The 25,168-nt window shown below is 43.5% G+C and overlaps 2 protein-coding genes across 5 annotated transcripts in view; one reads left to right on the top strand and one right to left on the bottom strand.

The window, feature by feature from the left end:
- Positions 1–752: 752 nt before the first annotated feature.
- FKBP14 (FKBP prolyl isomerase 14) lies at positions 753–10,822 on the bottom strand. 4 transcript variants are annotated; one of them, XM_054726477.1, is made up of 5 exons: positions 10,473–10,822; positions 8,179–8,330; positions 4,788–4,915; positions 925–1,086; positions 753–829 (listed from the first exon to the last, which is right to left on the bottom strand). In XM_054726477.1, the coding sequence occupies exons 1-4, from the start codon at positions 10,667–10,669 to the stop codon at positions 928–930; spliced, it is 636 nt and encodes a 211-aa protein (XP_054582452.1). In that variant the 5' UTR covers positions 10,670–10,822; the 3' UTR covers positions 753–829; positions 925–927. The 4 variants fall into 4 exon arrangements, with proteins under 4 accessions (XP_054582452.1, XP_054582451.1, XP_054582453.1 ...); XM_054726476.1 differs by having other exon boundaries at positions 753–1,086; XM_054726478.1 differs by lacking the exon at positions 925–1,086.
- Positions 10,823–12,615: 1,793 nt separating this feature from the next.
- Positions 12,616–25,168, top strand: part of PLEKHA8 (pleckstrin homology domain containing A8) — a 46,284-nt gene continuing 33,731 nt past the window's right edge. The window contains exon 1 of the mRNA XM_008147635.3: positions 12,616–12,992. Coding sequence (XP_008145857.2) covers positions 12,953–12,992 — 40 coding nt within the window. The 5' untranslated portion in view covers positions 12,616–12,952. The remainder of the gene's footprint in view (positions 12,993–25,168) is intronic.

The following is a 25,168-nucleotide window of genomic DNA, read 5'->3' as shown; positions in this document are numbered from 1 at the left end:
GTCATAAAATAAAACTGACTTTCGTCTAGCTCACAGGCCTTCAGGTTGGCCTTGAAGATCCATGGCTGACCTGTCCTCACTGGAGGCATGGCATCCCAGAGCATCACCAGCAGCCCAGGAACACAAAGAGCCTGCAGACAAACGAGCCCACAGACAGAGGGCTCAGGACCTCCCGGAACCTCCAAGTGCCCCTTCCCTGTTCCTCAGCCGCCACCTACGTACTGTGTCAAAGCCAGCCACTCAGTCCCTTCGATAAAACTCAAACTCAAGGGGTGAAAAAGGTGACTGTTGGTTTTATCTAGAGAACCACTAGGGAATTCAACATGAATTATAACTTCACGCTAAATTGAAAGACAGCCCTAGCCGGTTTGGCTCAGTGGATAGAGCGATGGCCTGTGGACTGAAGGGTCCCAGGTTTGATTCCAGGTGAAGGGCATGTACCTTGGTTGCGGGCACATTCCCAGTAGGGGGCGTGCAGGAGGCAGCTGATAGATGTTTCTAATTCTCTATCCCTCTCCCTTTCTCTCTGTAAAAAAATCAATAAAATATATATATTTTAAAAAAATAAAAAATAAGTAAATTGAAAGACAAAATTTCAGAGGGGAAATCATGTACTAGATAGAGAGAGCATTTCAATAACTGTCTTTAGTAGGAAACTTTAGGTGCGTGCCGTATATGGTTTGTATGTGGCATACAGTACACTACGTATACACACACAAATATGCACATGCATACACACATATATACCTCTGTATTTTAAAGATAAGTTTTATTTTTTCCGAAATCTCTTGACTGTATATTCTTCTAAAGAAGTGGGTGATAGGTAATTCTGAAAGAAAAAAAAATAACATAGAAGAATAATTTGGAGGAAGTCAAGGCTCTTTTCTCTCATCTAGTAGGGTTATTAATACAATGATACTTCACTTTTTAAAGAAAAAGGTGGAAAATGTATTCCATAACATTGCACCAAGTTCTCTTTTCTCCTTTTGTAGTTTCTAAACAACTCTGAGAAGTCACCCATACGCTCGATGCAGGGAGGAGAGAGCTTGCTGATATCGAAGTAGCGGAACAGAGGTAAGCAATATCCTGTATCATGAATAAGATGAGAAATACAAATTCATTTCCACAAAAAAAGTTTCAAATAGCTCGTCTCCCATCTGATTCGGAAATCGTTTCCTTGTTATTTTTACAGCACCCCAGCACTTCATTTAATTACATACGGTAATTTATAGCACTAATTTACTCGGTAGGCATTAATCATCCTAACACCCACCCATGACACACAATAAAACCCCAAACCAAAACAACAGCGATAGCCCTACCGGTTTGGCTCAGTGGCTAGAGCGTCAGCCTGTGGACCAAAAGGCCCTGGGTTTGATTCCAGTCAAGGGCATGTACCTTGGTTGCAGGCTCCTCCCTGGCCCGGGCCCTGGTCAGGGCGAGTGCAGGAGACAACCAATCACTGTGTTTCTCTCACATCGCTGTTTCTCTCTGTCTTTCCCTCTCTCTTCTACTCTCTCTAAAAGATCAATGGAAAAATATCCTCAGGTGAGGATTAACAACAACAAAAACAACAACCCACAAAACAATAGTGATAACTACCACCATTAAACAAACAAAAACCCCACATACACTTTCTCCAGTACCTAACATTCACTATTAACTACTGCTTTCAATGCTCAAGGTTTAATGCCTATTTGTTTCAAAACAATCAAACCAAACCACAGCTTTCCTTACAACTATATCTAAACAGAGTAATCAGACACATTCTAAGTGTCATTATACATCTCCCCAAACTACCTGTCCATCTTCCTCACTTGGTTTTTACATAAAACCTAGGAAGAACACTTAAGAAAATCAATAAAACTACTGAAGAAATTGGTGAAGAATTTTTCAGAAAAGCAATTCTTTTCCAAATAATCTTTATTTTTGAAAAGAATACCATAGCACAGTCCTACAAATTTAAATAGGACACAGCTAGCAGGATTAATGAGTCCAATGATACACAAGTGAAGTCACAGCTGGTGTCTGATTATTCCCACAAATGGGAAGGTGCAAAGAGGTAAATAAACCAAAGAAGGCAGTTAACTTAAAGACAACCTAACCTAGTGACATGTTTTCATTTCATACTTGTGTCTAGGTGTTTATTTAGATGGGTATTGATACAAATTCACATGAGATGAAGGAATATGCTGCCTGAATAGTCAGAATTCTTTTTACTTCTCTTGCTCTGCAGTAGACAGCGTCAGTAATATTCCTACAAAGTAGCGTCATAAGGCTTTCTGTACGGTGACTTTGAACTCCTCCAGGTTGAGGAAAAGGGCAGTGAACTTAAAATGTTTTCTAGCCGTAGCTGGTTTCACCAGAGAAAGGTGTTAGTGAGGAAAACGTCAATACAGAATCAGTGAAAGTAGTCTATATCTGATATAACAGTTGTTCATAATTCTTTAAAGAAAAAAAAACAAAAAATCTAGAGCTCAACAGGAATAAAAGGACTAAGATACACATGGGGAACCCCACACCACACAGGGTTTTTGAGGTAATTCATTGCTGACCTCAAGATTTTTTCAAAGAAACCATAGCCATTTCTGGATCATGGGGAGAATTCTATGGCACCAGAAATAGCCAGTCAAGTATCTTCAAAGGATAAGGACCCACATTGAAGAGAAAATTAGGAAAGCAAACTGAAGAGAAAATTAGACCCAGTAAATGCAAAGAAAATTTTTCTTTTCAATATAGGTACAGGGCAGTAAAAAGATAATAAACTTGAGGACTGAAATCTGGTTCAGTAAGTTAGCTGTTGCCCGCAGTCACAACAATCTCATTGAATGACAATTTCCTCACCTATAAAATAGGTAAAATCCACCAGCTTTTTTCATGGACTTCAGATCAATGAGAGTTAAAGTCGGTGATACATTTGAGATCACTTTGTAAATAATACAAATGTTTTATTGACTTTTTTAGAGAGATAGGAAGGAAGAGAGTGAGACATTGATCAATGAGAAACATCAGCGGGCTGCCTCCTGCATGCCCCCTACTGGGGATCAAGCCCACAACTCAAGCATGTCCCCTGATGGGGAATCAAACCAGTGACCTCTTGGTGCAGAGGATGACACCCAACCAACTGAGCCACACGGGCCAGGGCTAAAGACTATTCTTAGTAAATGGGGAATTGGACACTTTTTAAACTATTGAGGATAAAAGCCAATTGAAGAAAACATAATAAAATTATCAAACCTTTGACCTTATTCAATAGCAGCTACTGTGTGTCTGCCTTTATTTCCTGATGGGGCAGAAATGGGAAAATTTTGATTGGTTAACTAATCATGATATAATGTTACTATAGTATAATATACTAGTTATAGACTATTAATTTAAAAACCAGGAAGGATAATTGGTTAGCCTTAAAAAGTAAACACAGACTAAATATAACTTTCTACCTCATCTACAATATTTTGACACATTTTATTAGGAAGAAACATAAATAATTGGTTCTATTTATCATGACAAGTCAGTAGCAATCAGGAACCAAGCCTTATACTATAGCTTAAGTCCTGGACAGAATGTTCAATGTATACACACTTACAAGTCATTAACTTTGTCAATCACTTCAGCATTGCACATCTCCTCAGTGAAGCAGTAACTGTTAACAAGTTCAACAACCATCTTCCTGTTGCTTCAAGCAGAGAATCAAAGGCAGATAACACTTTCATTATAACATGAAAACAGTAAGCTTGGGGTTATTGCAAAGGGCTTTGCAAATGTCAGGATCTAACTTAGTGAAAATGGGGGGAAGCAGAAACAGAGGGTGCTGTTTTGTGATATACTTGCTCTTACGTTGGGCAAGGTCCCCATTGTAATATTTTAAAGTTACAAGTAAGACTTTATAGGTGAAAGTAGAAAATGGTCCAGAATTCTCCTTATTCAAAGATAAAAAACATTTTTTCTTCCCAGTAATTCACCAGAAAGAAATGGGCACTTAGAAACCCTAAGGGGTTCTTTAAATAATATTCAGAAAAAAATATATAAAAAAATTTAAAAAACAAAGCAAGAACAGAATAAAACAATGTTAAAAAATAAGACTTTCTTTAAAAGACAGCTGCCCACTCTTTAAAGATGGCTGCTATATAAAAAGGGAAGATGCATCTCTATAACTCGTCATGTTTATATGTAAACTCTCTGGCAGATATAAATCCATCCTTGTCTTCATCTTCTTTATCAAAAATATCTTCCACCAAAACATCGTGATGACTTTCATTCACCACCGCACCGTGCTTTTCAAACTCCTTCTTCAAATACACCTTAACCTACAAAATGATGGTCTCGTTAATACTTCCTACTTGTAAGATACCTGCACTGAGTCAGTCAATATCACAGACTGGACTGCTAGCTCATTTAATGACATACAACAACTGCTTTATGGCAACGATTTCTCGGGATATCTATGTTTCTTAAACAGTAACTCCGAAATGGGAATTGTCTTGACAAAATGGATCTTTCAAAAACTTAGGGCAAGACAAAATAGTCAACCTTATTTTATGCATTGGGGAGAGAGAGGAAAAAAGCAAAAGAATAAATGGTGTTTTTAAAGTCTCAATATCTCTCTCTCTCCAAAACAATGATTTCCTATGAAAAAGTCCATTTTCAAAGCATAGGCACTTTAAGAAGTTTTATAAATAACATTTTACCCAAATTAAAAATAAATGTTCTTTAAAAACGTATTTCTAAAAAAAAAAAGTGCGCTGAAAGAAGGGAAGAAAGAGATAGGAGGAGGAAGGAATGGTCACCTCATCTTTGGAGAGTTTCCAGTCGTCATTAAGATCCATTTCTTGGAATGATTCATGGGATCTTGGTCCATTTCGAATCTCCAGGAGGTCGATGTTAAATATCAGTGTGCTCTCTGGGGGTATTTTACCTAAATGAGGAGGGGGGGTTCAGTTATATTTAAAAGATCCCAAATTGTGATGATAGAAAACTTATGGTACTGGACGAAATATTCTTTTAATTGAATTAAATGAAGAGCCCTACTAAGATTATCACATATAACGGAAATTACTTATAATCATATTTGACTCAAACAAATAGAATAAAGAAGAAATAATCCAAATTAATAGATCAAAAGCAGTCTGATTTTGGTTTGGCAGTTAGAAATTGTTTTACATACACACACACACACACACACATACCTAATGGCCTGGGGTATTAAAATTTCAAATGCAATTAAGGTATTACATATTATAAGTAAAAAATGACTTAAAGTGCTTTAGATATTTCAGAGTTAATTATAGTACAAGTGATTTACTAACTTGAGTCAGAAAGTCCTGACCTAGAAATATATATCATACTGCCATTTCTGCCAATGGAGGCGGTTTATAACTGGGTGAGCTCCGGTGTCATACTATCTAGGTTTGCAGCTTACTTCTGCCTCTCTCTAAGCCTCAGTTTCCCAATCTGTAAAACACAAATGACAATAATGCCCACCTCCAGAGTCTGTTGGGAAGATGAAAGAAGGTAAGTCCATGCAAAGTACCTACCATTTTGCTTGATAAATAGTAAGCTCTCAATATATGTTACTAAGATATAACTCTCTTGCAGGCTTTAAAAACAATTCAAGCCTGGCCAGTGTGGCTCAGGGGTTGAGTGTCAACCCATGAACCAAGAGATCACAGGTTCAATTCCCAGTCAGGGCACATGGCTAGGTTGGGGGCTTAATCTCCCCAATCCCTAGTGAGGGGCACGCAGGAGACAGCGTTCTCTCTCATCGATGTTTCTATCTCTCTATCCCTCTCCCTCCCTCTTTCTCTCCAAAATAAAAATGTAAAAAAAACCAATTCAGAAAGTTAGGCCATTACACATATATGGAAGAAATTTCAGGAGAGGGGAGAAATTAAAACACATTGCTGGGAAAGGAGATAAAAAAATCTTTAAAAGTGAGAAGAGCATTGTTAAAGTCCCAGGGACCTTAAAAAAATTTTTTTTCTGGGAAGTAGAGACAATTTTTCAACTGTTTCCTAATAACTATATTTAACATACAGGTCTAGGTAAACACTACAAATACTTCTAAGCCTCCCCACCCCACATATTTCCACGAAAGGGCGTTTGTAAGTGCTGAAGGAATAAAACGCACGCAGCGTGCTGAAGCCTTACCGGTGCAGATCTAGACAGAGAAGGGGCATGCACTAGGTCGTCGGGGAAACCGGTGCCTTTCCGAAGGCGGCATGCAATGGAGGTGCTACAGGACTACAGGACTAGCGTAAACACATATGCGCAGAGTTAGTTTCATGGCGCTCGTTGGAAGGAAATGGCTCCTCTTTAGATCTCTACTTGTTATAAAGCGAAATTGAGTTAAATGCAGGGTGGTGAAAGAGGAATGGACTAGTGCTCTATGTATAAATATTAAAGGTGAGAAGATAAAGATACAGGAAGGTGGGAGAATACATTTGAACATCAGAGAAACACTTTCTAGATACTGGATTGTCTTCTCTTAAGAGGATTATTGTTAAAACACGGAACTAATTTGTTAGTCCATCCCATTCCATGCATAAGATTTATACAGCAAGTGCAAGTCCCATTTCAGAATATACAGGTCTTCACGTAGGACCCCTACTTTCTTCCCGGGAAACTGGGACTGGGGTTCCCACTTTGTAAACGGTTTAGTAAACTTTAGACCGAAGGATACTGCGAAGTGTATATTCCTATTACCTCAGAGTGGTTCTTCATTTTATTCTAATGACTACTTAAAAATTGTTTTCTTCATCATGTAGGTAATATGTGCCTACTGCCGAGGATTTGGAAGAGGTAGAACCAGAAATAAAAATAATTCCCAGACCCATTGTTAACATTCTTATATATTTCTTTGTGATTCACATTGTATGTGTGTAAACTTTTTTCTAATACTTACTATCGTAGTATACTGTAGCTTTATTTTCTACTTTCACATGTAATATTATATCATACACATTTTGGATGTAATTTTTTTAAGCTTTGAAATGCCATGTTTAAGTAACTGAGCCATATTTTATTGCACTAAACCCTTCTCATTATACGCTTAAGTTGGTTCCAATTTTTTTTGCCACTAGAAACAACACAGGAATGGACATCGCTGTTCACAAACCTTTCTTCTGATACCTGTTTATTTCCTTAGATTCGATTCCACCAAAGAATTACCGGCTACGTGCACATCCTGTGCTTGAAACACCCTCTGGCCTCCGTAAGCAGCCCTTTGGAAAGCCGCACAGGCTCCCACTCCAACCGCAGGTGCAGGTGCCGCCCTGGGCCCGCTAGCACACTTGCTTCGCTTCTACTGAACTCATTTCATGTCACTCCATTCGTTTTCTAAGTTAAACCATTAAAAAATGTCTAAGTTTTGTTGTGGGAAACTTCAGTTGAGTATCACATACTGCCCACATCTAAAATTGCATGTGTGCCTTAATAGCCTATCTTTTAACCTTTTGCACTCGGATGTCGAGTGTGACTCGACACGGTTAGCATCGGTAGCAGCTCTTTTTATACTCTTTGAATGTATCAATAATTTGAAATATAAAAAAATCCAAATAAATAAGTTTGTATGAAAAGAAACTCGTTTTTTATTCTTCTGCTGCGCTTTGTAAAATCTGGGGTATTTAAAAAATTAAATCCCGAGTAGAATAAAGGAATCGAGAAAAAAGCAAGCGAGTGCAAAGGGTTAAAAGTCCGACTCATCAACACACGTATGTTGAGTGAGCTTTCCTTTCGCACCGTTAAAATAAATTGGTGAGTTTCCGTTGGGGAGGATGAAAAAGTTCTGGAGATGGACAGCGGTGATATTCGCACCACAGCGTGAATGTACTTCATGCCACTGAATGGTACACTTCAAAATGGTGAAATGGTAAATATTAGGTTATGGATGCTGTACCACACACCCATACACAAAAGAAGCCATCAGATTGTGAACAATGTGAATAATACTAGAGCTGAAGGCTCCAGAACCTTTTTTCATTGTTAGCTTAGTTGGCCATTAGATATTATGGCTTTAACTGGCCATTTCAAAGAATAATCAAGACATAATGATATTTCCCAAAGAAATGAAAATTTTCTATTTACTGCTAGAGGGGAAACATACCTAGTAGCTACACTGACTTCTGTCTCCTAATTCAGAAAGAACTCCAGTGCTACAGAGAAATGTAGAATGGTTATTACCTTTTCCTTCTTTCCCGTAGCCCAGGGCAGGAGGAATGACGAGCTTTCTCTTTTCTCCCACACACATTCCCTTCAAGCCCTGGTCCCAACCTTTGAGAGCCTCCAGGATGCCCAGGGTAAACCAAATGGGCTGACCATTGTTATGTTTGTGGCTACAATAGGAAGAAAACACATTAGGACATTTTAGTAACGTTTTTATTGTTGTAGTACATTTTTCCCACCCATAGTGATTAAATTTGGAAATTAATGAAAATAGCCACACACACACACACACACGTCAACTTTATGATATAATTCAATTCACTGCCCAAATTTCTTTTTTTTCTGCCCAAATTTCTTTATGTAAATTTCACTGTTGACTTAGCTAGAGAAGTGCAGATGGCATAATAATAAAAACAATAAATAACTATTATTTTAAAATTTTGTTACTGTTTTTTTTTGTTTGTTTGTTTGTTTTGAGAGAGAGAGAGAAAGAGAGACAGAGAAATTTGTTGTTCCACTTATTTATGAATTCACTGGTTGGTTGTTGTATGTGCCCTGACTGGGGATCTAACCCTCAGCCTCGGTGTATCGTGAAGATGCTCTAACCAACTGAGCTACCTGGCCAGGGCTTAAAACAATCAACAGTTATTTGAGCATTTACCATATACCAGGTATTACCCCAAATACTTTTCTTCTTTTAATCCTAACAATGATCATATGGGGTAAGTACCATTTTCCCCTGCAAGTGTATCTTGTAGGTGAGGAAACTGCGGTTAAGTGTGCCAGTATTTGACTTAACTACAAAGTTCAAGGTCTTAATCACAAAGGGATGCTGTCCCAGGAAGGCTACTAGGAGAAGAGGGAGAGAAATAGTTAAAAGTGGGTGAGTTTGGGGAGGAGGAGGAGGGCTAGGGAGAATGTACCCTCAACAGAAGCTGTTATTGATTCTTGGGCCCCACACACGTGTGCATACCCACACAGACACCGAGAGTCAGGAGCATAGCATCTTCTCACATGCCTACAAACTCTCCTTATACAGCCTGCTGACAGCTCTGTCGCTGGAAAAGGCTGCTCTCCCACCTCTCCCACCCTTTATCCCCCCTCAGACCCGGGCCCACCTCTCTCCGCAGGGGTTACTGTGGGGCGGTGCAGGAAAGCCTGGAGGAATGGCCCCTCGAGGACCGAGGAAGAAGAGAATGGTCAGGATATACTGGCTCGTGAGCTAAAGGAAGGCCAGCCCCCAGAAAACCCAGCTGTGGAGCTACTGGGGGGCTGGAGGGCTGAGGAGAGTCTGAGTCCCAGGGAGCTCCCTTTGGCACCATAAGGTAAGGGTTCTTCTACGCAAGTGTATCTAGTAGGTGAGAAGGGAAGTCACCCTGCTAGGTTTCATTAAGTCTAGATAAAGGCTATGACTTCCTCTTTTCCTCCATTTCTCCCACAATCAAAGGAACGTTTGGCCGAAACCGGTTTGGCTCAGTGGATAGAACGTCAGTCTGCGGACTGAAGGGTCTCAGGTTCGATTCCGGTCAAGGGCATGTACCTTGGTTGCAGGCACATCCTCAGTATAGGGGGGGGGGGGGGTGCAGGAGGCAGCTGATCAGTGTTTCTCTCTCATCGATGTTTCTACTTCTCTATCTCTCTCTCTTCCTCTCTGTAAAAAATCAATAAAATATATATATTTTTAAAAGGAACGTTTGTTCCAATTGTAGAAAATCTGGGAAGGGTAGAAAAAAAGGGGGGAAAAAAATCTATCACCCAACAGACTGCAGTTTGGGCACATTTCTTGTCACGGCAAAGGGATTTAAGTCTTTATTTATTTACCACATAGGCCATGGTTCTAGAAACGTCAAACACGCTTTATAAACGGGTCCATGTATGGTACCTCTTCGCCATTCTCAAGGCAGGCAGTTCCTGACTGTTTACACGGAGGCTGCAGACAACAGTGCCCTCCGCAGTTACCAGACTTCAGTGGCAAACTGCTAAAAAGTGGCCCAGGACTCTCACCGTCGTCCCCCTAGGTTTTTGGTTCTGAGACATGGAAGACCCTAGGTCTAATTTTTATCATCATAAAATTTTTTTTCTAATACTAAGGGGTCCTTCTTTCTCTTGACAACATGTTCCCCATAAGACCTGCAAAGATCTCCTTACCTAAGACTGGCTTTAAACCATTTCCTTTCCCCAAAGGAGGAAATGAGATATTTCAGTTTTTTAAAAAAGACGGTAAAACTTGGTCCACGCTAGCTGCCCTGCCCAGGGGCTGGGACCGGTGGGCGGGCTCTCCGTTGCTTTGCCTGCGGGGTAGAATCACTTACGTGGAGTGAAATAAGGAGCCATCCTTTTCCAAGTAGCCCTCGTAGTGGACCAGCATCAAGTCCCCCCCTTTGGTCTTGCGATGGCAGATGAACGGCCTCTGGAGCACCTCGATCTTCACTTCGGGCTCGGGGATCAGCGCCCCGCTCAGAGACGTGACCAGCAGCGTCAGGACCGAGTTCCACAAGCAGAGCCTCATGTCGCTGGGGCAGGAAAGAAAGTCCTACAGACACAGAGGAAGGGCCCCGGACCTCATAGAGTTAAGGGTGTAGTTGATGGCTGAAGGACGACGGCCTCCGGCAAGTTCATGACTCTCCCTTCCTAGCAACGTGGCACGTTTACCACCGGCAACTTTCCCACGCCCGGCGGACTCGCCTCTAAAGGGTTAAACCCAAACCCCGAGCCGGAGTGGTTCGGACTACGTGGGCGTCTGGGAATGACGGCCTACCATTGGCTTGCAGTGCTGTCCCTCAGGCGCCTCCCAGCCAATGACGTTGCAAGAAGGTAATTGACCGCCCTCTGGAGCCGGAGTCGCCCGGAGTGGGGGCGAACCGCCAGGAGTGGTCCTAGAGCCCGGCGGATTAAGGAATGCCACAATTTGGAATTTTGGAAGAGGGGTGGGGCGCCGAGCTAACCCGGAAACTCCCCCCCCCCCCCCCAGCAGATTTGCACGTGTAAAGTACCCCGACTGAGTGAGGTGGGAAGATTCCTGGGGCCTTGTGAAAACTGGAGAAGTTTCCGGAAATACTCATTTATTCTCGCCGTAGGTGAGAAGCCCCCCAAATGTCACAATCCAAGACTCCTGCTGTTGCTTACTAGGTAACTGACGGTATAAACGATGGAGACTCACACCGTGCTGTAGGGTTCCCAAAGCGCGTTCCGTGCGTGATCTTGACCACACAGCCAGCAGGCGGGGTCTTTTATCCCATATAAAATACGCACAGTTAAGCCAGGAGAGATTAAGAGTCCTGTTCAAGGTTATTCAGCGCCAAAGCAGTTGAGCTCCGCCTTCAAATCAGGTCTGATGCATTCTACAACGCCATATAACATTATGGCTACTAATAATTTGTCACTCAGATGTTCTTACTCCAGAGGATCACTAACAGCTTCTGTTGAGGATAAGCACGGCACACTTCCGCTTCGAGAAGAAATGGTAATCCTACGAGTTACATAGGTTCATCTCAGTTTAAAATGTTTTCGTTTTACATTTTCCACCTAATTTCAAAAGCAGTACATGTTCATTATACTCAATTCGGAAGACACTGCAAAGCACTAAAGTAGGGTTTCCAGTTAGACTACAGGAGCTGGATTCGATTTGAATTTCAGATAAACAACGAATTGTTCTGTATTTTTATTTTCTAAATACGGCAAATAAACCTTATACTAAAGGGGGGAAAAAAGCGGGCAGGTGGGGGCGGGGGGAGATCGCCTATAACGCCACAAATAATCTTATCATGTTGGTTCGTGCTTCTGTGACATGTGCCTAAAATAATTTGGATCCCATTGTACGCTTTGTTTTGTAACCTGCTCTTTCCACTCATCCATATTTAACCTTCTCCCTGCTCAGATATCCTTAGCCCGGAACTTTCTCACACTTTCATAGGCATAGGAACCCCATGCAGATTTCTATTTGGGAGGTTGGGACTAGAGGCGAGATTCTGCAATTCTGACGAGCTCCCAGGTGATGCCAAGGCTGCTGTCCACGGACCACATTTCTAGTGGCCAGGCCTTAATTTCGACATTGCATTCACGCTGGCCACACAGCATTGTGTCGCGAACCTTCCATCATCTCCGTAAGCCCTAATGTTGAGTGTGTAGGACCAATCGACAGCCTTGACATCGACTGGGGACCAGAACCCAGGGGCCACCTCAGGGGCCACGTGAACCCCCAAACATCGCGAGGTGGGACCCGACCTATCCATTGCACCGTTCACAGTGAGCGCGCCCCACACCTGTCCCAGCGGCTTCCCTCCTCCTTTTGCATCCAGCGCTTCCTCCCCTGCCCGCCTCCCGGGACTCAATTTCCCAGCGGGCCTCACTAGCTCCGGCAGCCCCGCCCCCGCCGTCACCGCCAAAACCCGGAGTGGATTTTCGCTCCCTGCGCGCCAGTGGTGCACTGGGCATGCGCGAGAGGACCCTGGGGCCCGGCTGGTCAGGGACTCCGGGAGCGCGCGGTGCCCGCGCCGCCGGCGACCCGCTGCCTCGCTTGCGGCACTTGGGAGGCTCTGCCGCCCCGCCGGCCCACCCGGGTCCCAGCCCCCGAGCGGAGGCGCGCCGGCCCCTGTCCTGCCCTCACGTGCCGAGGCCGCTGCAGTGACCCCGCCCCCGGGCGGCGATGTGACCGGCCGGGCGTCCCCGCAGCGGGCCGGGCGCCGGGAGTGGGCGGCTCGGCGGCGCCGGGCGATGGCCCTGCGGCCGGCGCTCCTCGCCTCCGGGGGCCTGGAGCAGTGAGCGCTGCGAGCGAGGGACCGCGGCCCGCGCCATGGAGGGGGTGCTGTACAAGTGGACCAACTATCTGAGCGGTGAGTGGGGGCGCGCCGGGCGCCCGGTCCTTTGTCTGAGCAGCCGGAGGGCGACGTCGGACGCGCCTCCCGGGGGTCGGGGTCACGGCCCCTCCTGGGACCACGGAGACCGGTGCGGACCGGGGATATTTCCCCGAAGCGCTTCCCTCACCGGACAGTGTCCCCCCGGCTGTACGGACACGTTCCCCTGAGGGGCTGGGTGAGGGCACTAGCTGCCCTTTCGCTTCCAAGGAAAACCTAGCAAGTCCGGAGATTTGGGGTGACCGGAGAGGCGCGGTGCCCTCGGGGGCATCGGGAGGGAGGCGCTGCATCTGGCGGTGGAGCTGATCTTGCCTGGCCAGCAGATGGGCTGGAAGGGTTTCCTATCGGTGCTCGAAGTAACTTGTACCGCACGGGGTGGAGGGGCTTGGGGGGGACCCTTTTGAAGAAGAAGCGTCCCCAGGGCAGACACTTGCCTCCTGCACCTTCAGAGTCACCCGCGTGCACACCTCGCGCCAGAGCTCCATCTCAGCCGTGTCGGGGCGCCAAGGTTTGCGCCAGGCTCTGGGCTTTCTCACTGAGCATCTCTTTTTGTTTTTACAGACTCGGAAACGACCGTAGAATCAATGCAAATATTAGCAGCTGTTTTCTTGCCCTGCGGAGCAGAACGGCTTAAAAACCAAAAAACCGTAGCCCGCCCCTTTCCAACGTGTGGAAGTGCTTCCTTCCCATCTTGAAAAGGTCACGACTGCTCTTCAGCGGTGAATGTGGTTCGGAACAAGCCTCTTCTTGTGTTTTTTCATTTGTGCACCCAGTTTTTAACAAATGCCTTCTGGATGCTGGAAACTGTGCTAGGCACTTTTTTTTGGAATTACACTCTTTATTATGGGAAATGAGCGAGGCGCCTTTAATTCTCATAGCGATGCGTGTGAAACCAGAAACAGCCCCAGTCTCTCTGAGAGTCAAGGAGACGTGTGTCCCCGTCCTTCCCGACGGGACAGCCTTTTGAAGGCTGTGGTGTCTTGATGCTCTGGGGCGCTTTAGGGACGGTGTGTCCGGGAGGGTTCGGTGGCAGGTGACTTTAATGCGGTTACACAGCTGCGTGCCCCTGGTGGGTGTACCCAGAACCTCTTTTCTGTGCATAGAGTGGTTAGAAGTGAGTTTTTCTCCCAAAGACAGTACACAACCACGTGTGTGGCTTGTGTGTTTCCGTCGTGGACACACCTTGCTATGGGATGCCTGTGTCACAGTTGAGTGGAGACGTTAGGAAGTCAGTGTTGGCAGCTGCTCCTTTGAATCCTTGGAGCGTGTTGTTGATTTCCTTCACTACCTGCTCTGAGCTGGGCACAGAGTAAGCACCTGGCACAAGACAGACACAGCCCCGCCTTCCTTGAGCTTACTACACTTATAACCAGCGGTTGCGGGGTGGGGGGGGGGGAGTGGGGGGACAGTCATTGGTAAGTGCTTAGACGCTTGTCCCAAGTGTGTATACTTTGGGGAGAGGGGGAGAGGAGAGACTAGTCCGGGTCATTGGGGAAGGCTTCTTGGAAGAAAAGGTGTAAGAGAGCCTGAATGATCAGTTGGAGCTAGTAGGTGACAAGGCCAAGGCCGGGGTGCCGATGGAGGCTGTAAGGAAGGACTTGCTGTGGTGCAGGCAATGTCAGCGCGAAGGCCTTAAAGCTGGATGGAGACCCGTGAGTTTGAGGAAATGAAAGACCTGCATGGCTGAGAGGTGAGAAGAGGGAGGCTCCAACAAGGGGTGGGGGAGGCCTGATGATGCAGGGCCCCATCCGCTGGTTTAGACACTGTGGAGTGAGTGTGTGTGTGTGTGTGTGTGTGTGTGTGTGTAAAGAGACAGAGAGAGAGAGAGAGAGAGAGAGAGAGAGAGAGAGAGAGAGAGAGAGAGAAGATTGTTTAAAAGCTTAAAGCTTACCTTGGCTCCATTTCTTGTATTTTGTCAAATGTAGTTTGTTTGTGAGCTTCTCTTGCCTCTTAAATTAATATGCATCAGTTACTAAAAGTTGAAAACATCATGCCTTGAGAATAACTTCCAAACTGCCTGCATGACTATGCCACTACAATATAAAAACGGAAGAAAAGTCTCTCTTCCCGAACGCACCACACACCCTCAGGTACCCTGTCTCCTTCTGAGGAGAGGGCGGGGGAGGAACTGCTACCTGTGTTTTCTTCAGCCCTGAGCCATCCTGCCCTGGGAGCACCTGCACCTCGGATGTTCTGGGATTTCGTGTCGCTTCCTCTCTTTAGAAGATTAAACCTGCAGAGCAAAGGGAGTGGGTTAAATGTTTCAAACACCTCCCTTGTGGGAGACAGAGCCGCTAGGCACTGCCCTGGAAGTTAGCCCAGGGCTAGTCCATGCCCACGGTGTGAGGAGTGCTCTGCAGTGGAACCTTAGTTAGGCCAGTGGTCGGCAAACTCATTAGTCAACAGAGCCAAATATCAACAGTACAACGATTGGAATGTCTTTTGAGAGCCAAATTTTTTAAACTTAAACTTCTTCTAACGCCACTTCTTCAAAATAGACTCGCCCAGGCCGTGGTATTTTGTGGAAGAGCCACACTCAAGGGGCCAAAGAGCCGCATGTGGCTCTCGAGCTGCGGTTTGCCGACCACTGAGTTAGGGAGTCAGAGACCTGAAGTCTCATACCAGATCTATCACTGCCACTGCCGTTTCTGAGCTTTAGTGTCTTCTTCTGTAAAACGACGAGCTTTACTAGTTAATATATATAAAGCTTTTACACGGATCCACTCGTTTAATCTTCACAACAGTGTTAGGAAGCAGCTGCCTTTTTTGTTCCCATTTTCCTGATGAAGACATTGAGACTCGGAAAGGCAGAGGAAGTGGCCCAAGCTCACACAGCTAGTACGTGGCTCCCGAGTTAGTGCTCCATTGCATAATACGTTTAAAGGTCCTTCCTGCTTGATCATTATGTAATTCTAGTTGATTCATGCTGCACCGATATTTAAAGTACGTTGACCTAGAATAGCAGGCTCTCATTGGGGGTGGCAGGCGGGGAGGAGTTCGGGAGTGAGGAAGATGGCCCAGTGTCGTGCATATGTTTTGTCACCAGGAGAATTTCTGAGCAGCTGTGAGCAGTCTCCTTTATACAGTTTTAGGTCCCTTTCCTGCCCACTCAGCAGATGCGAGGGCTGCTGCCCCGAGCTCCCTCCCGCCAGCTGCAGGCCTCTTGGGCCCCTCCGGCAGGTTAGGGCACAAGCACATTGCAGCATTCCAAAAATAGCAGAAGCTTGCACCACGCTGACCAGATGGTTGTCAGAGGAGGTGCTGTAATTCTGCTCACTCCCACCCCCAGGTGGAGGAAGGTGACCGGCCTGCACAAGTTCGTGCGGGGTAAACAGTGTCCGGAGCATCGCTGGGCTGGGAGTGACCCAGAGCGAGATTCTCGTGGTCTCACAACCACTGGTCAACCTTTTGGTTGGTTTGTTTTTTAACATCGTTATTGAGATAATGATTCACCCATCATACATTTTGTGCATTTAAAATGTGCTAGATAGTGGGCTTTACTATATTTAGAGTGCAACCATTGCCATGGTCAATTTTAAAACACTTGCTTTCTCCCCAAAAGAACTCAGTACCCGTTAGCAATCACTGTCTCCCCACCCCCTCTTGCAACCACTAATCTGTCTGTATAAATTGGCTTATTCTAGACATTTCATAGAAATGGAATCACACGTTATGTGGTCTTTTGCGACTGGCTTCTTTTACCTAGCATAACGTTTCTTGGGTTCATCACTGTTGTAGCATGTTCTGGTACTTCATTCCTTTTTATTAACAAACTCTGTTCCGTTGTATGGAGATACCATTTGTTTATCCATTCACCCACTGATGGACATTTGAGTTGTTCCGTTTTTTATTTTTATTTTTTTGGAGAACTTACAAACTTTTCCAAAGCGGCCGCACCATTTTACATTCTTCTCAGTAATGAAAGAAGATGCCCATTTCTCTACATCCTCACCCAGACTTGGTATTGTCTGTCTTTTTCATTATGTCCATCCTACGGAGTTGAAGTGGATTTGTGTTTCCCTAGTGACGATGACATTGATCAGCTTTTCATGTGCTTATTAGCCATTTGTATATCTTCTTTGGAGGAATGTCTGTGCACATCCTTTGCCCATTTGTTAATTGAGCTTATTTTTCCACTGTGGCATTGTAAGAGTTCGTTATTCTGGTTATGAGTTCCTTATCTGATGGGATTTGCAAGTATTTTTTCTTATTCTGTAGAGTGTATTTCACTTTCTTGATGGTATCAGTTGAGGCACAAATGGTTTCAATTTTTATGTCCAGTTTATCATTTTTTTTCTTTTATTTCTTGTATTTTTAATGTCACATCTTAAGAACCCATTGCATAACAGAAGGTCATGAGGATTTACTCCTATGCTTTTTCTAGAAGCTTTTATAGTTTTATGTCTCTTCTATGTAGGTCTGATCCATTTTTAATTAATTTTTGTGTGTGATGTAAGGGTATATTCTTTGCACATAGATATCCAGTGGTAAACGCTTATTCATGCTCTCATTGGCGGCATGGGCCAGTGTATTTGAATGCCCAAGTGCTGAAGGTTGGAGTCAGAAAGCACCGAGTTCAAACCTCTGCACTGCTACTTTCTAGTGCTGACACCGTGAGCAAGTACTTAATCTCCCTGAGCCTCGGTTTAGAGGAGACAGTAAGAATAATAACCATACTAGGTTTGTTATAAATATGAAATGGAAAACATATGTACCTGCCTTGTACATAGTTTACTTAAGGGTAAGTCAGTTGGATAGTTATTTAATGATGGTGCCAGGAAAATTCAGTTTATGTGCATTGTCTGTAGCTCCTTGTGGCTTCTATGTATTTGTAATTCCTTAGGTCCTCCTTTAGGAAGTGGATGGGTGTAACTTACAAAGGAAAAGATGCACATGAACATTAGAATTTTGTCATTGACTCTGTAGTCTTAGGACAGTCTATTTTTTTTTTTTTTTGGATGAATGGTGATAACAGATCATGTAATTCTGTGTAGCACTGGTCTGTACATTTGTTTCCAACAAAAACTAATGAATATTTGTTAAGGAACATAAGAGATGATGACTAGAGCCCCATTGGCACTCCATCACAAGCAGCACCAGTCTTCCCATTGATTCTGATGTGATGACGTTGGAGATGGTAGGAGTCATCCATGGAGTCTTATGTCATTGAAGGGGTCTGTGGACTGAAGAAGCCTGGGAACCATTGTCCTCAGACTGTACTCAGTGTTTAATCTGTACCGCTTCTTCTTGTTTAGATTTGAGCAAAGTCAGTTAAATTCCATTAGGAATAGATTTGAGACAGACAAAAAACAAGCAGGCAATGGAGCTATTGTTGGACACAAGACAGATGAGTGAGACAGCAGGGAGGGTAAGTCCAGAATAACACCATGAAGCTTGGACATTTCTCTTTCTGGATCCATTTCAAGTTGGAGGATGTGGCAGTACCAGGAGAGATGGAGAAGTGGATAATATCTATAGGGTTAGCCAGAGAGAGGCCTGACCTTTCTCAGTATTCCTATCACATCAAAGGAAGCAAAATACCTGCTTGAGGATCTTCATGTCATTCCGATAGAATTGTTGCTACAATCAGTAGTCCAAAACAAGAATGATTCCGCCTTGATTTTTAAATACCAGGGGAATGGTTTCAACAATTTACCTTTAACACCATCCAATAGTCCCCAGTCAGTCAATCAATCATTCATTCATTCAAATAAGCCTGAGCATCAGCATCTTACCAGACCCTGTGTGGGGGGTGTGGGGGATACTGTCTTGAGTAAGACATGATCCTTGTTTTCAAGGGAGGTCATAGTCTATTGGAAATTTTACTCAACGATGAAAATACTCTTCCAGCTAAATTCGTGATTTCAACCTTTAAGCCAGGGGTCCTCAAACTTTTTAAACAGGGGTCCAGTTCACTGTCCCTCAGACCGTTGGAGGGCCGGACTATAGTTTAAAAAAAAACTATGAACAAATTCCCATGCACACTGCACATATCCTATTTTGAAGTAAAAAAACAAAATGGCAAAAACACCCGCATGTGGCCCTCGGGCCATAGTTTGAGGACGCCTGCTTTAAGCTTTTATGTGGTTGCCCCGAGGCTGTGGCTTGACAAGGTTTAGAGGGATGACATTGCACATACCTGGTCTCTAGCTGCAGGTAGGTATCATCTGTCACTCTCTGGTCTCTTTACCTGAATTAAAAGACAAGTTTCGGGCACCCCTGACAGATTGGCATGTTAATAATGAAATTGGTCATCCAGTTTGACATCACAGATAACCTGCTATTTTTCTGCCTCTGCTGGCCAATATATACAGTTAGGATGGAGACCAGCCATTCAACTTCTAGGGCCGGTATAAGCAGCCAGAAATTAGGAGAGAAGAAAGTAAGAATAGGAGGAAGGCGTAAAACTGGTCAAAGGAGACAGCATGCCTTTGTCAAGAAAAACATAGAGAATCTTTTTCCAGAGTGGCCTGGGAAAATTTCATGGAAGATGTGGGATCGGAGGGTGGGTGGAATTGGCCTGGACAAAAGGGGGAAGGAGCGGGAACAGAAGGGGCCCTCAGCAAAGAAGCCAGCAGGACCAAATAGGAGAGTTCTTGTCTGGGAGCAGGAGGAAGTCCTCAGTGTTGTTGGGATGGGATTAGATTAGTGAGCCATGCCAGGTCTGAGAAGTTAGAATCTGTACGGCAGGGAGTCACTCAGGGTTTCTTAGTAGGAAGAAAGCGCACGTAGAAAAGCGCATGAGGAAGATTCAGCCGGCTGAAACATGGTAATGGAGGGGGCAAAGCTGAATTATGGGAGCAGTTAAATTCCATTAGGAATAGATTTGAGACAGACAAAAAAACTATCTCAAATTGGAAATTTTATTTTATATCCCACTTTACAGATGAATAAGTTTAGGCTCGCAAGATAAATAAGTAACTTAGACTCATACAGCAAGTAAGTATTGAGCCAGGTCTGCCTGACTTCGTGTCCTTTCCATGACTTCACGCTCTATGCCCCAGGGTAGCACAGTGGAATGCTGGGAATGGCAGTGATTCACCTGGAGGGGGAGGGGCGAATTGACCTTCCGGTTTGGAGCTAGGATGGCAGGAAGATGCTGGATTTGGTAAGAGAGATGTTATAGTCAGAAGGAAGATGACATGTTAAACCTTAGATACTCAGTTTAGTCCATATCTCTGAGTTTATAAATTAGAAAATAATGCCCAGAGGAATTAAGTGACTAAGTGATGTGGTCAGAATGACACATCTGGATGTTATGAGTTTGAACTTGAACCCAAGTTTCCTGTCTGGGTTCCCTTGAGTAAGGTGTTAGTGGGACATATGAGAGGCGTGGCCCAGAACAAATGAATATAACAAATAAATATCCAGTTCAGGAGCTAAAGCACACAGGAGAGGCGACTTACCGAGGCGCTAACAGTAGGTTCTGAAGAGAATTTGAGGTAATGTATTGTAACTGTAGTCTGTTCACCATCTGCATGCTGATTCCCCGCTGGGCTGTCACTCTGTGAGGGCGGGGATCTTTTCTACAAATCGCCAAGCCTGGCAAATTATAAAGTGCTCAAAAAAAATGTTTTGTGAATTAATTAATGGTAAATGAATCAACGTATCGTGTAACGAGTGCTTGGTTACTCTCTGTTACTGTTAGGAGTCTCTTCTTCCCTGCTCCCCAGCTGTGGCAAACTTGTAACCGCCGACCTGGCTGAAGAACCCAAGGCTTTGTTATCCACGCTCCTGTCCGGAGCTCCCCCAGGGGAGCTGAGCTGTGGGGGAGGGCCCTTAGGAGGTGGAGTATGGCTGAGCACCCAGGACTAGATAGTGGGAAACACCAAGGCTGTGGAGGTCAGGGGTCAATCATTATGCTTTGCTTCAATTAGAAATGGTAGGTTTTGCCCAGCCGGTGTGACTCAGTGGTTGAGCATCGACCCATCGATCCAGGAGGTCACGGTTAAGAGCATGGTTTCAGGCTCCATTCCCAGTAGGGGGCATGCAGGAGGCAGTTGATCCATGAGTCTCTCTCATCAGTGGTGTTTCTATCTCTCCTTCTCCCTGCCTCTCTCTGAAATCAATACAAAAAACATAAAAATAATGCTTGAAAAAAAAGTGGTAGTTTTTTTTTACTTACTAATGTATGTGTATAACATTGATAATATTATAACCATCATATAATGTATGAACACAGTACCTATAATTTATAGTGAATAAACTAAGTCTTGATTCATCACTTCAGAAAGATCGTAAATCCTATCAAGAAATTTAATCTCACTTTATTTTCTTGGCATTAGTTACTTTCTTTTGAAGTAGGTTTTGTAAAAGAATTGAGTTTCCTGTTATTTTTATTAGATAGGGTTTTGCAGGTTTTGAAAGCCAGAAGAGACTACTAGAGATTATTAAGCTCATGCTGTAAATCTATAGAAAAAGAAACTAAAGCCTAAAGAAGTTAGGGACATATTCACTCCTTTTGCTTCTCCCGTTCTATACCTGCTTAATTATAGTTATGATTTTTTACTCCTCGGGTTGACAAAAAAGCACCTTGCCTTCACCTTTTTCTTTACTTTTGGCTTACTTTTCTACAAATGGATTTAAATGGCCCCTTTTCATGTTTTCCTGCATTCCAGCAGCATTTCATTATGGATTTTTAAAATTTACAGTGTGTGGATGTTGTCCTCCTAGTCTGTTACACAGTACGATTGTAAACTGGTTCCCCTAACACCTCACTGGGGAGAGCTCTGAAGGAGCTTGGGTGGGTTTGCAGGCAGAGGGGTGCACCCTGGCTGACATGTCACTGAGTGGGCACCCTACCAGTTGTTCTATTTAAGGGTATCAGAACTGGGCCAGGACTGAGGAAGCCCACTGGAGCCTCTTTTTCCACTGATTATAACTATAAACTTTGAGTACTAAAAGCAACAATCTGATCATTCTGAAAAGTAAACCATAGCAGGCAGACTGGGAGGGAAGACAAAACTTGAACGACCAACATGATAAAGATGAACACTCTTGAAACAAATGAAAAGGTAGAGATTCTTGTAAGAAAAATATAAACTATTTAAAAAGAACTAACTGAACATTTTAGAACTAAAAAGAATGGTATTTGAAATTTTGAAAACTCAGTAGGTGGGCTCAGTAGAATATAGATGACACAAGAAAGAATTAGTGAACGTAATAGAAATTATCCAGTCTGAAGAGCAGAGAGAAAAAAAATGGGGGTGAAAATGAGAATGAAATCACAGGAATCTGTGGGACAGTAATGAAAGGTCTAATATTCTGGCATTGGAGAAAGGAGAAAGATACTAGTAACGAAAAACTTCCCAAATTAGGTGAAAACTACAAATTTACAGATTAAAGCTGCTCAGCAAATTCTAACCAATATAAACTCAAAGAAAGAAATACCCACACACATCATAATGAAACTGCTGAAAACTGTAAAAACCTCAAAAGCAACAAGAGTACAAAGACACAATGCATATAGGGAAACAATAATTTAAAAATCTGGAATTGCTTATCAGAGCAAATGGAGACCAGGAGACAGTGAAACAGCATCTTCGAAGTTCTGAAAAACCCTAGCTGGTGTAGCCCAGTTGATTGAGTGTTGTCCCATTTACGAAAGGTCTCTGGTTCAATTCCCGGTCAGGGCACATACCCAGATTGTGGATTGGAGCCCTGGTCCAGGTGCATATGGGAGGAAACTGATGGATGTTTCTCTCTCACACTGATGTTTCTCTCCCTCTCCCTTACTCCTTCTCTAAAGTCATTTTTTAAAAAACATGTTTAAGCCCAGGCGGTGTGGCTCAGTGGTTGACTGTCGACCTATGAACCAAGAGGTCACGGTTTGATTCTTAGGGCACATGCCCAGAGTTTCGGGCTCGATCCCCAGTATGGGATGTGCAGGAGGCAGTCAATCAATGATTCTCTCTCATAATTGATGTTTCTATCTCTCTTTCCTCTCCCTTCCTCTCTCTGAAGTTAATAAAAATGTATTTTTAAAAACGTATTTAATAAAGTGCTAAAAGAATTGTCAACAGAGAATTCTATATTCAATGAAATGCTCTTCAAGAGTTAAGATAAAATAGCATCCTTAGATAAAAGAAAACGGTAATAAAGAAATGTCTAAAGCAGTTCTCTAACCTGAGGGAATGATACTAGGGGAAACTTAAAACATCAGGGTAAGAAGAGCAACTCTGCCACCTTGAAAAGAGTGTTCTGTGTCTTTAACAGAAGTAAACTACAAACCAATGACAGAAAGATGTGGACATTCCCAAATATTAGAAAAATAAACAGTATGCTTCTAAGTAACCCATGGGTCAAAGAGGAAGTGTCTAAGAAAATTAGGAAATATTTTCAATTTAAAATGAAAACACAACAGTGGTTGGCCTGGGGTAAAGTGTGGGCACAGGGCTTGACTACAAGGAGCAGCACAAGGGAATTTTGAGGGGAAGATAATGGGATTGTTCTGCATCTTGATCATTATGGTGGTTAGAGAACTGTGTGCGTATCAAAACAACAACTCAGGACTACGAACCAAAAAAGGAGGTTTATTGTGTGTAAATTTAAAAATAAATATTTTTTTAAATTTCAAGTGGTTTTTTTAGTGGTGTATTTGGATGAGCTACTTGTCATAAAACTATTGAGTAAAAAAAGGGAAGGACAGTATGACTCACAAGTAAGCACTCTTGGTTTGGATCTTTAAAGGAATAAGAACATCTTTACATAGACATTTTGATTTAACAATCATGACTGATGTGGAATGAAAAAAGGAAGAACATATAGTGCAAAATTAGCATAAGTTATCTCATTTTAGATTCAAATATAAGTTCATTGTTTTGAAGAAAATTACACTCTTTGAAAAAAAAACTAAATCTTGCAAACAGTTCCTGTTAATTCAGTAAAAGGCATTTGCACAATGTGAGAAAAGAATAAGCTTTGGAATAAAGTCTTCAAATCTTTAATTTCTTTGAATAATGTTTCTGGTTTCCAGAGTATAAGATTAACACTTCTTTTATTAAGTTTATTCCTAAGTATTTTAATTATTGATGTTACCATAAATGGAATTATTTGCTTAATTTCATTTTCCAATTTTTCATTGCAACTGTGTAGGAATGCAGTTGATATTGTTACTGTCTCAATTAGCTGGCTAATATTAATAACAGGAAGGAGCGAAGGGAAGGCCAGACATCATAAGCATGGCCACCTGGGCAGCTTCGCCAGGAAGCTGCAGTCTCACACTCCCCAGGGAACCTCCAGTCCATTCCCGCAAATCGCTGGGGGAAGGTGTCCAGCAAAGGGGAGAATGGGCATATGGGCAGTGAAGTCAGGGTGGCGTAGGGAAGACGCTTGTCTGTCAGGGGAGCCTGGGGAACCATGGGGTAGCTAGAGGGGTGAAGCCACTGCAAGTGTGTGAAATCCTGAAGGATTCATTGTTTGAGCTCCTAGTTAAAATCCCCAAAGTAATTTTCTCTATCTTGTTCCTCTTGCTTGCTTGCCCTTGAATTCATTGCTCTGTGACTCATGCTGGCCTCCCATGTGGCCCTAGAAGGCCCGTGGCCCGTGGCCATGCAGACCCCACATGCAATGGCCTGCAGCTGGGAACACAAGCTACCCACCCAGATGTTGGACTGGACTTCAGTATGGAGCAGGCTCTGGGCAGTGGCTTTGATTCTCACTCTGCTGAAGACAAAATGGGACTTCTTCCTTGGTGGGAAGAGGGAGGTGGACTTCGAGGGAGACTCCCTTAATCTTACATCATCAATAAAGCTTTCCACAGGACCTCATCCGCCCATGGGGGCCTAAGGGAATTCTTGTTCCCACAGCACCCCAAGATGCCCACTTCCACCAGTAACAGGTGGGGACATAGAAGGGACCCCACCGATAACAGTATTTGTGTATTGGTCTTATATCTTGCAACCTTGCTGAGCTTATTAAATTATTTTAATAATTTTTTAGTGGATCACTTAGGGTTTGTTTATTTTTTAATATATAAGAGCATGTTTGCTAATAGAGGTAGATTTGCTTCTTCCTTTCCAATTTAGATACCTTTCATTTCATTTTGGACCCCACTGCCCTGGCTAGAACCTGCCCTTACACTAGGGGGAAGGCACCCGGTGTTTTGTCATTAAGTATAATGTTACCTGTGGGGTTTTGTAGGTGCCTTTTTCAGG

The sequence above is a fragment of the Eptesicus fuscus genome, chromosome 14 (genome assembly GCF_027574615.1).
Source record: "Eptesicus fuscus isolate TK198812 chromosome 14, DD_ASM_mEF_20220401, whole genome shotgun sequence".
Classification (NCBI taxonomy): domain Eukaryota; kingdom Metazoa; phylum Chordata; class Mammalia; order Chiroptera; family Vespertilionidae; genus Eptesicus; species Eptesicus fuscus.
This window is presented reverse-complemented; position numbering and strand designations above follow the sequence as displayed.

What these genes read in the sequence shown, in the direction of transcription:
- FKBP14 (XM_054726476.1), bottom strand. Translation starts at nt 10,669, where the DNA reads ATGAGGCTCTGCTTGTGGAACTCGGTCCTGACGCTGCTGGTCACGTCT. An exon ending in CTACGGGAAAGAAGGAAAAG is followed by an intron (nt 4,916 to 8,178) that starts GTAATAACCATT and finishes CTCCTCATTTAG; the next exon opens with GTAAAATACCCCCAGAGAGC. An exon ending in GGAAACTCTCCAAAGATGAG is followed by an intron (nt 1,087 to 4,787) that starts GTGACCATTCCT and finishes TTCATGATACAG; the next exon opens with GATATTGCTTACCTCTGTTC.